We start from the raw sequence: 11,403 nt of genomic DNA on the forward strand, positions 1-11,403 counted from the left end.
TATACAAAAGAAAGAAAACTAAAATCCTGATCAGTTGGACCTCATCAAAATTTAAAACTTCTGCTCAGTTAAAGGTATTATTAAGAAAAGAAAAATACAAACCTGAAATATTTATATAACAGAGATCTCAGACGGAACTTGTAACCAGAATATATAAAGGTCTCTCACAACTTACCAAGACAATTATAATTTATTACAGAACACTTATCTTGCTTGCCACTGAAGCAGTTCTGGAAGTTCTCTTCTGTGTGTTTAAAAGGCATGCTCAACATATGGTGAGTGGTGCTGCCCAGTGTCATGCAGCAGAAAGACAGGCTCATAAAAACACTTATGTGTCCTCATCCACTTCATATTTTTTTTTTCCTGGTATGGGAATGGAACTCACGACCTTGCGCTTGCCAGGCAGGCGCTGTGCCGCTGAGCTAAATCCCCAGCCCCTCTCATCCGCTTCATTCTCTGGATCAGGCTCTACAACGAAGTCAATTGACTGTAAAAAGTAAACGTTTTGAATTCCTTCAGGACATTTAGGTACTTATAACAGCACAACTGAAGACACTTAAGAAACAGGACTTCCAAAACTGCTTCAGAAAGCAGCAAACAAGAGTGTTGGGGGGGGGGCGCCTGTATTTTGTGAAGGATTAGTGGCAATATGTCTTTACTGTAGCAAACTTAAAAAAAATTAAACTGTCACCTTATTTTTTGATCACACCTCATACCCTTCACCAAGATAAAATACATGAAAAGATGAACACAATCTCTAATCATTAAAAAGAAAGGCAGTACAACCACAATGACATAATACAACCACCTGCAATAATCGCTAACATGACAAATCTAAAAACACTAGTACTTGGCCAAGGATGGAGAATAGCTGCTAGGAAAAAAAACCAACACACTTTGAAAAACAGTACAGTAGTTTCTTATAAAATTAAGAACAACTGGTATTACCCATTAATCCCACACCAATGCATTTACCCAGCACAAATGAAAGCACTGTATTCAATTTCTGCTGCCTGTGCTGACAGTTGGGGAGAGGACACTAACTGGTTGTGGGGTCCCAAAGCAAAGGGAACCTGGAGAGAAAAAGTTACAAAGAATGGCTTTCACCCCAGATAGCTCACTTGAGATGTTAGTAAGAATTGACTCCTCAGTATTCTATAGCCATGATGAGGAAGAGGCCAAGGAGAGAAAACAAAGAGACTGAGAAAAAGCAGCTGCTTTTGCTGCACCACTAAGAGAAACAGATCCCAGGTCTGATTCCTGGGGCTCCAAGAAGAACTCGACAACTGCATTCATCGGCTACCACTGTTAAAAGCCAGGCCATCTCAAGAGGAACTGCCCTAAGAGGCCCTATGGGCCATGCCTTGCATGCAAAGGAGACCACTGGAGATCAGTCTGCCCTCTGAGGTGGAGGCCCCAGAGCTCAGACCCATGCTATCAGTTAGCCCAACAGGAATGAGAGGGCTTGGGGCATGGTCTGCCTTCTCCCTCTGGCCGGACCGTCATCTCCATCGAGGAGTCCTGGGTAATCATGACTATGGAGGAACAAGAAAACAGCCTGTTGCTAGTCACAGGTGCAAGTCTCTCGGTCCTTCTTTTCAATCCTGGCCTTCCAGCCATCATACCTCAGTGAAAGGAGTCACTGGTGAGGAGGTAATATGCTATTTTTGACAACCCTTAGGCTGTAACTACTTATTAGATCCTTCTTGCATATCTCTGTCTTCCTGAGAAACCACTTTGAAGATACCACCACGTATTACAGCAGCCATTGATATTTTCCTACTAATCTATCCATAATTGTGTTAAGTTTGTAATGTTCCTATCCTATTTCATAATGTATGTTTATTATTATGTGTTTCCTACAACAACCATTGAGAATAGTTAATGATTTTTCAATAGGTCACTCATGTATAGCTCTATTTATTTTCTTTAGAAGCCTCTTTGAAGATACCAAAGTATAGCACAACAACTCTTGATAATCTCCTACCTCTTTTGTCTCTAACTATTATTTGTTTATTTGTTTTCCTGAGAAACTATTTTGTAGATAATAATATGTAAAACGATAACCATTGATAATTTCCTACCATTTTGTCTGTAATTTGCTAAGTCCCCCCTATTATTATGTTATCCTTCTTTTATTCTTTAAAATTAAAAAAAAAAAAAAAAAGAAAGCACTGTATTCAAAGACCTTCATGGTGTTTAATATAAATACCCCCAAGCTGGAAATAATCCAACTGTCTGTTAATCAGGTAAATAAACAATTGATACTAAATCAGTAAAGTATAGCACTACACTACAATAGAACAAGTAACACTTGTAACAACATGGATTAACTTCAAAAGCATTACTGTAAGCTGAAGAAATCAGACACAAAAGGCTAAGGAATAGAATTCTCCTGATAAGACACTATGCAAGAGGGCAACCAGATGAAGACTTGGAGATGATAGCAAAGTTAAGGACCGGAGTCCGAGGGAACTTCTGGGGTGATGGAGTATCTTCAAGCTTGATTTTGGTGGTGTTCAGACTATACATGTCTGCCCAAAGTCATACAACTGTGCATAAGAGTGGTTTTTACAATTCATTGTTGTACCTCAATTTAAAAAAGTTTAGCAACACACTTTTGACTTCATTATGTCAATCATTCCGCCAACATTTATGAATAATCTACTGCATATCAAGTATTTAAAGAAAAACCCAGTACCCTGTAATCAGTATTCACAGTTCAAAAAGATGAATTTATTCAAAGACACATTCCACCTATCAGATTAAAAATGAAAACAGTAATACCTGGTACTGTCAAGGGTGTGTGCGGGAAATGGGCTCTTTCATGGACAGTTCTGATGGAAGTAGGGATTGCTATAGGCTGTTCCAGATTGTAATCTGGCAGGTTTTGGGTTTTTTTTTTGGGGGGGGGCAGTATTAGGGATGAACCCAAGGCATCCACACTGAGCTACATCCTAGCCCTTTTTTATTTTGAAGCAAGGTCTCAGTAAGTCACTAATTTGTCCAAGCTGGGCTCAAATTTGATATCCTCTTGCTTTAGCCTCCTAGAGCACTAGAAGTACAAGCATCAGCAGTTTTATTTAAATTAATTATACATTCTGTATTCTTTAAAAATATACAAAATGGTTCAGAATTATTGACATCGACAAGAATATCCACAAAGTTAAGCATAACCACAACTGTAGAACAATAATACAAATCTCATCTTTTGTAAACAGGCATGTTACAGAAACAAAGTTTAAGTTACAGGCAGAAGGTAGAGTCTACGTAAATTCTTACTGTATTGTATGAACACGACAAAAAGCATGTATTAACGTACATTTTAAGATATTATTCAATTTCATTTGGTTTCTGGTAAATTCCCCGATTCATGCTAGTGGTTAGCAAATACAGTTCTAGAAAAAAGGATCTGGGCTTGGGATGTAACTCACTGGTAGAGCACATGCTTGAAGCCCTGGGTTCCATCCCCACTGGAGAGGAAACATGTGAAAATTAACACAGTACTACTATGGGTAGCATAACTAAAATATACTCACTGATGTTATGTCCACATTAATGACAATAGTGCTGACAAAATATTACTCAATGGTTAAGTCTGCATGTGCTAAATATTACCAAACAAATGAAGATTAAAATCGAGAAAGCTGAAATGAACACCCTGGTTAAAATCATGGTGGAACTGCTATAATCCCAGCACTTGGGAGGCTGAGGTAGAAGGATTACAGTGAGTGCAAGGCCAGCCTGGGCCACGTGAGTTCAAAACCAGCCTAAATAACATAGCAACATCAAAAGTCAGCTATAGAAAAACTGCCTAGATCTTAAGCACTCTCCTACTTTATGGTTTCCAAATAGTAAACTGAAACATCTTTTATGGTTCATACGCAGTCATTGAAATGGTATCAAAGACTACAAGATCCTATCAGAAAACACTGAAAAAGTGTAAAAGTTACAATCAAGATATGATTTCACTAACACAAGGCCAAAGAATCAAATTAAGTTAAACCATTTACAGATAGCACGATGCGTATCAGAACATTTTACAATAGAAAAGACAAACGATCCAAACAAAGGAACTTTGGGTTCTGTCAATTCTCATTAATTTTAGAGAGCTCTGAGATAGGACCATCTATCTCCACGTTCTTATTAAAGGGACTTCTCCATTACCATGTAATGGTAAAATGGTTAGGCTTAACTTCAAATACCTGGCCACAAGCACCGCAACCCAAGTTTCAGATTGCTACGTTTTCCAACTCTCAGATTACAAACGTTTAGCTGGTAAAGCCTGTGCAAATATGCCGAACTCCCTAAACTCTGAAATCTAAATACTTCTAGTCCCAAGCGTTTTGGCAAAGGGACATTCAAATTTATGGCATCAAGACAAACAGGAAAAAATTCACTCATCACATGTCACTCTTTGGCGGTTATTTCAATGCTTGGAGAAAACGGCTGAAATGAAGATTGATTTTTAAAAAATCACATTTTCTTATTAAAAAGCCTTGCTGTCATGGTGACACACACCTCTAATCCTGGCTACTGTGGAGCTGAGACAGGAGGATCACAAGTTCAAAGACAGCCTGGACAATTTAGTGAAGTGTCATCTCAAGCTCTAAGAGGGATGCGCCTGGGCTGGTATATAGCTGGATTCAATCCCCAGGTCCACCTTTTCCCACAAAGGTTCAAAAAAAAAAAAAAAAAAAGTCAAAACACAATGACTTCTAGACCTTACTTCTACTATTTCTCTTTACCACAAAACATGGTATGGAACACTATACTTGCGCTAGGACTCATCTTCAAAGCTTCCTCCTGTTCCTCCTGGAGAGGTGCACCTCTGGACTCACATCAGTGGGGCCAAGGCCCATTCTCACTGAGCCACATTCATTTTGGAGTGCCAGCCCCTATCAACGCTGGAACTCCTTTAAGCTCCTGATGGCCTCTGTCTACAGTGACTTAACAATCATAACAGTGCTCCACGTTTGTGCAGCAGTGACCACCAACGTGTTAGATGAAATAACGGTGATAAAAATGAAATGAAGTCAAGACTTAAGTTCCGCTTTTTTCAGGTCACACAGGTAAGGCGGCAAGTTGTGAAATTCACTATTACACATGGAAATGAAATCCTGGGCCCCATCCAGCACCTATAGCTTCTCAGGAGGCCGAGTTAATAGGATTGCTTGAGCCCGGAGGTGGAAACCAGCCTGGGCAACAGCAAAAGCTGGTCTCGGTCTCGGGGTCTCCCTCTCTCTCAGGGTCTCTCTCTGCCCCCTCTCCAGATAGGCACCGAGAGAGAAAGACAGATAGAAGAGCTGCTCCACAAAAATAAAAAGCACGTATTTATATTATGCTTTAAAGTCTAACAACCTGTTTCCTTCATCTCCTTGAAACAGATACATTAGGATCATTACAGAAAAGAAAATGTATTTAGAGCCTAAGGAAAAGGAGCTCGAGGTACCTCAGTTGTAGTTTTAAGAAAGAACTTGAAATTGGGCCTCCTACATGTCTTAGTTAGGTCCATCTAGTTAAGAATCTCTTTGGAAGAAAAGCCAAACAATCAAGATTACAATAAATCAATTTTAAAAATCCAACTTTTAGCTTATTTGAAACACTTGGGCGTATGAAAGCAAAGGAATATACTGGCATAGTAACACAGAAGGAAGTACAAGCATCATTCCCAATATACCTATGGTATCAAAACAGGACAAAATACCTAGAAAGTAGAAGACAAAAATAAGGGGAAGCTCAAAAAACTGATTCTGCTGCTAGGGATTCTGGAAGAATCTATTTGTTTCATTAGCTATTAAACAAGTGTATTCCAATAAAGAGAAACTAGAGCACAGGTTTGTCATTTAAATTCTATTTAAACCCAGAAGCTGCCCTTCAATTTGTGCCACTGTCTTCCTTACCCACTCAAAATATGTGGAAAAGTCTTTCTGAAGCAACTTGGGAAGTAATTCTCAATCCTCACAATGCAGCATAAGTAGCAACAATTATGCATAAGCTGTTAAGATCTAAAAACATGAGTACGCATTTCCAATAACTGATACCGAAACTCTGATGTGTCGCTCATCAACACTTCGCTCAAACCAGGAGCTGCCTAGCGACGATCCAACTGCCCAACACTCAGCTCAGTCATCAAGCTGCTCATTAAGTTACCAATGACTTTGTCCTTCAACGGTCGCGTCTGAGCCCATCTGGTGCACGGACACCCTGCTTCACTCCACTGCTGATGCCTGTGCGGGTTCACTCTGCGACCCGCGTATCCGAGCATTCAACAACCTCAACCTAGATAGCTAAGACAGCAAGCATCCCTATGACGTCCTGAATTTTTCAGAGCTAAACCACCTGTAGAGATTAAATCACAACGCAAGCACACACAGGACTAACCCTAAAAATATGGGGGCGGGGGGGGGAAAAGGTAACAGCACCAAAGAAACAACACCCAATTCAGCCCTAAGGTTCAAACGGAATACCGCCCCCCCCTTTTTAAGAAGAAAAGTCTTGAGAAACAAAAAGACCACCAGATTTGGTGTGGCCCACTGTTCACTCCGAAACTTTGTTCACAGGCCTAAACTGCCAAATATGGAGCGGGGAAGGAAACACCATCGTCTTCCACTCCAGTGCAGTTACTGGCTCCCAGACCCAGGTACCGCAGCGCTAAGGGCTGGAGAATAGTAGGAGGATCTCCAGCCTTAAAGACACTCGAGTGCCTTGACCCCTTAGTAACACAATACCGCAGGACAAAACGAAGGGAACAACTCTGGTATTCTAGTTCGGGTGCCTGTGTTTTGTTTTCGTTTTTTGGAAAGGGCAAAGGTACCTCTCTCCGCAAACTTCACTAAAATGCTGGCTACACCGGGGTGCGGAGGTGATTCATGCGGAAAAGTGTAGGCACAAATCTATTCGCCCCAAAGCAGCACAGGGCCGCCTTAAGAAATCTGCTTTTAAAAACTCAGGGAAAAACCGATCAGATCCGACCATCAAAATGCACACAGTCGAGGAGAGCTTAGGCTCCTTTCCGTTTCCCTCCCCTACAGGAAAGCAGAGCTAGATAACCATCCCACAGAGCTCCTTAAACCTCGCCCCCGGGTCCGCGGGGGACCTGCTGCCTCGAGAGGCCAGGGCGGCGCAGGTCCCACCCGAACCGCAGCGCGCTCGGGCGAAGCCGGGGCTGGGACGCGAAGGCGCCGGGAGCCGAGCGCCGGCCGACGCCGCGGCGTCCGCGCCGGATCCGGTTTCCGGTGCAGAAATGGTGCCCGGAGGCCGCGACTTTCGCATCCGCGTCGCTCCTGCCGCGCTCCCCTCCCCCACGGGCGGGGCGGCGATCGCGTCCCGGTGGCAGCCGCGCCGCACTCTCCGGACCCGGAAAGCCTGCCCCGCACCGAGCCTCCGGCGCGCTCCTCGGGCCGCCCGTCCCCTGCAACCCCGGCTCACCGGAGCCTTGCGCCCTCCGCCCGGCCGCGCGCACCCGCCCTTCACCTTGGAGGACAGGCTAGGCTTTTCCACGCACACTTGGCGTACGCAGCCAGCGAGAACAATGTCTCCCGCTGTAGCCCCAGTCTCCGCGCTCGCGCGCCGGACGGTTGCCGCGGGCGCGCACGGAATGTCCCCTACCGGCCACCACACCGGCCTCCCCGCCCGCCCGCCCCCGTACACACCTCCAGCCAACAACCGCGGCGGGTGCGTCGTGCGGGGCGCAGCCAAAGAGTCGCAGAGGACGGGCCGCCGCGGATTCTCCTCGCTCACTGCCTCTCTCTCAGAACAAACCTAAAGCCTCGGGAGACGCAGAGCCGTGAGATCCTTTCGCTCACAACCACCGCTCCGCGGGCGCCCGGCGTTGCGGCCACCGAACAGGAACACGGACGTCCCGCCCCTTTGGCCGCCGCCCCCTTATTGTTTTACCCCTGCCGAAAGGGCCAGGGAACCCCCCAGCACGGCGCCAGCCAATCACGCATCTCCTTTGAGCTCCGGACCCAACCTCCTCGCGTCCCTGCGCAGAGCACGCGCAGTGCGCCGCCGCGCTCGCGGACCGCGCCGGAAAGCCGGGCGCCAGAACCGGGCTGCGGCCGGCGAATGCGCTGATCTGACGTCACAGGGGCGGTCGTTACCGCCCCGCCCGCCCGCGCGGCGCCGCGCTCCTGCGCAGCGGCGCTCCCCGGGCCTCGGAGAGCGCGCGCGGGGTCGCTGGCGGCGCTGCGCAGGGTGTGCGCAGTTGGGCCGTCACCTGTGCTTTAGCAACCGTTCCGGGGCACGGAGGATCAGGTCATCCGAATCGTTCACAGCACTGTGCATCCCGGGCCTGCGGTAGTTCGGCCCTGGGCGGCGGGAAAGCCACGACACGGCTTCGCGGACAGAGGACTGCCGATGCTTCGTGTGACCCTAGGTACCTCGCCTGGCCCGGGCACCCTGAGCAACCTGCATGCCGGGGTTACAGCCGCGTCCCGGGTCCAGGTCCACCTATGGTATCACCGGCGCCTGACCTTGACTTGTGGGAAAAGCCAAATCTTGGCAAAGATGTCACTTTGACCTTTAGGCCTAGAAGTGTTCTCAGAGAATATCAAAGTAGCAGAAGAATGTTGGGACGGCTCTGCGACTTCCGAGGCCTTGGGATAAATGGAAGATCATATGGAAGAGAAAAAAAGGTTTATTTTATTGTTTGTACCAACAGGACGTGGACTCATGTCATCAGTTTTCTTCACAAGCCTGTAAGGGCAATTTAACGTGTCTTACAAATGTAAAAACAGGTTTACAAAGGCAAGGCCAACGTTTGGGCTGCCAAAATCTAGACTTTAGATTGCTTAGTAATTTTGTACACTATCGCTTTTATTAAATGAACCAGAGACGGTTTTCCTTAAAGCAGTTACAGGTAGAGTGCCTTTTAAATATGATACTTATGTGCCAGGCATTCTTAAGATTATTTATGGAATAGCTTAAGCCTCACAATAACCTGATAAACGGTGTAGTTTTTTATGCCCGAATTACACATGAGGAAACAGGCTTACAGAGGTCAAGTCTTACTCAAGGATATGCAGGGACTATGCATTTCAAGCATGCCCTAACCTCTAAGTATCTAGAATATCCCATTGTATTAATCACGATTTACATAATCTGTTGCTAAAATGTTCGCTGTTTCTGGGTTGGGGCTGTCTTGTGCAGTGCAGTGGTAAACACTGGTCGCTTCGCACTCTGGTGCACAGGGATGGAAGGCTTGTGGGTCTCACACCTCACGCACCTCCAGTGCCTAGAAAGCACGTTCAAACGAGCCTCCCAGAGCCCGCGGTTCAGCAGCTCTAAGCTGGAGCCTGAGAACTGGCATTTCACACAAGTTCTTGCCTGTTGCCCCTGCGGCTCTCTAATGGTTGGTGCACTGCACTGGAAAGGATTGCGTAGTAAGTATTTTAGGTTCTGAGGGGCATATATGGTTTCTATTTCATATTCCTGCCTCCCTCTGTATAATTCTTTAAAAACATGAAGAAACATTTTTAGGTCTTTGGAGAAAAACAAGAAAACAACAGGCCTTAAGGCAGATACACTGGCACCCACCTGTAATCCCAGCCACTTGGAGATAGAGGTGGAAGAACCCTGAGTTCAAGGCCAGCCTAGGCAACAATTTGTCTCAAAAACAAAACACAACACAACTGACACGGCTCAGGCAGTTCCTGTTCTAGGGTTTGTAGCAACAAGTGGATTTACTGTGGGAAAGATCAAGCTATGTTCAATCTTTTTTTTTTTTTTTTTTTTTTTGGTTTTTCTCCGGTACCAGGAACTGAACTCACGACCTTGCGCTTGCCAGGCAGGCGCAAGCTATGTTCAATCTTAGTAAATAACCTGTTCTCCGAAGTGGCAACGTCTACCTCCTAAATGTCTCCCACGTCTGGAATGTTTGCCATCGGAATGTTTGTCCCTACCTGTACCCTCTGCCCAGGTAGAGTCCCTTTCATCTTTCCAGGATGACTGTGGTACCTAACTAATCTCCTTGCTTCAAAATAACTTCCAGGAAGCAACTCCTGCTCCCAGAGACAAGGGCGAGCAGGGATGGTATTCAGGCAGGGGCTGGGGCAAAAAAACTTAAGTCACCCTTGATTCCTTCTCAGCCACACAGCCAAGTCATTATCTTGGATTTACTCATCCTGGATTGAACATTTCACACTGCTGCTGCTGCTACTCCAGCAGTACATATTACTGTAGCTCTCTGTGTGGTTGTGATTTTTCCACCTTCATTCCATTACAGTCCATCCTCACAAGCATCAGCTCCTCTGCAGCAATAAATTGCATGGCATTCGCAAAATCCTTGAGAGACAACACAAATGCCTGCCACATCTAGTCCTTACCTGTTATTTCCAACTCTCTTCCTACTACTTTTTCTCACATATTCCAGCATTCCTCTGACATTCCAAATATTCCCATCCAAGGCTTCAGATGTGAACCTTTATCAAAAATCTGTAAAATCAAACAAACAGAAAACTAAATTCCATCTACTGATACCCTTTTTTTCCCCATCTACTGATATCCTTCATACCCAGATTAAAGCTTTCCAAAGCTGAGTCAGATATACTTTTCCCTTATACAAACTACTCTTCTTACAATTTCATTTAACGTAATGTAACGTAATGTAACCTAACCTAACCTAACCTAACCTGTCTACTAACTGGACCTATAAACTTGTATTCTCCCTCTATCTTATAGTTTTTAGGTTCCTTTTTTATATACAAAGTTAAATGGCAGTGTACCAGTTGTCTGTCTAAATAGCAGCTATCTAGGAGAGAAAACATATAAGAATATACAGTATAAGGAACTAGAAAAAAATTAGACCTCCCAAAATAAAAGACCCCATTGAAAAAATGGGCAACTGAAATGAATAGACATTTTTCAGAAGTACAAATGGCCAACAACTGCATGAAAAAATGTTCAGCATCATTGACTATTAGAGAAATGCAACCTAAAACAACCCAGAAATTCTCTTACCCCAGAAAGAATGGCTAACATGAAGAAACCAAATAAATGCTGGTGAGGCTGAGGGGTGGGAGAGGAGAGGAACTGTTCTGCATTGTTGGTGGGAATGTGAGACAGTACAACCACTATAGAAATCAGTATGGAGATTCCTCAATTCCAAATTCCACTGGATCCAGCTATTCCCCTTTTAGGTATCTTCAAAGAGGTAAAGACATCATATTACAGTGACACATGCATATCCATATTTACAGCAGCACACTCTAGTTAAATCTTGGAAGTGGCCCATATGTACATCAACACATGAATGGATGAAGAAAATGTGGTATCCACATTCAGTGGAGTACTACTCTGCTGTAAAGAAAAATAAACGAGTCATTTGTAGGAAAATGAATATACCTCAACCCACAATATTTTTTTTTTTTTTTTTTTTGATTTTTCTACGGTACCGGGAAC

The 11,403-nt window shown here is 44.6% G+C and overlaps 2 protein-coding genes across 6 annotated transcripts in view; both read right to left on the bottom strand.

Moving 5' to 3' along the window:
* Positions 1-11,403, bottom strand: part of G3bp2 (GTPase activating protein (SH3 domain) binding protein 2) — a 67,380-nt gene that overhangs the window by 17,577 nt on the left and 38,400 nt on the right. Inside the window, exon 2 of one of the 5 annotated variants that reach the window (XM_005401322.2) lies at positions 10,329-10,437. The exons of 1 other annotated variant lie outside the window; for it this stretch is intronic. The gene's annotated coding sequence lies outside the window, so the exon portion shown is untranslated. Of the gene's footprint in view, positions 1-7,476; positions 7,602-7,655; positions 7,893-10,328; positions 10,438-11,403 lie in introns of those variants that run through there. 3 more of the 5 variants (XM_005401321.2, XM_005401327.2, XM_005401323.2) reach the window with 3 other exon arrangements.
* Positions 5,410-8,289, bottom strand: LOC106150354. Its single transcript, XM_013523093.1, has 4 exons — positions 8,222-8,289; positions 7,971-8,190; positions 7,137-7,764; positions 5,410-5,529 (listed from the first exon to the last, which is right to left on the bottom strand). The coding sequence occupies exons 1-4, from the start codon at positions 8,287-8,289 to the stop codon at positions 5,516-5,518; spliced, it is 930 nt and encodes a 309-aa protein (XP_013378547.1). The 3' UTR covers positions 5,410-5,515.

This window comes from Chinchilla lanigera, unplaced genomic scaffold (genome assembly GCF_000276665.1).
Source record: "Chinchilla lanigera isolate Chin_1 unplaced genomic scaffold, ChiLan1.0 scaffold00073, whole genome shotgun sequence".
Lineage (NCBI taxonomy): Eukaryota > Metazoa > Chordata > Mammalia > Rodentia > Chinchillidae > Chinchilla > Chinchilla lanigera.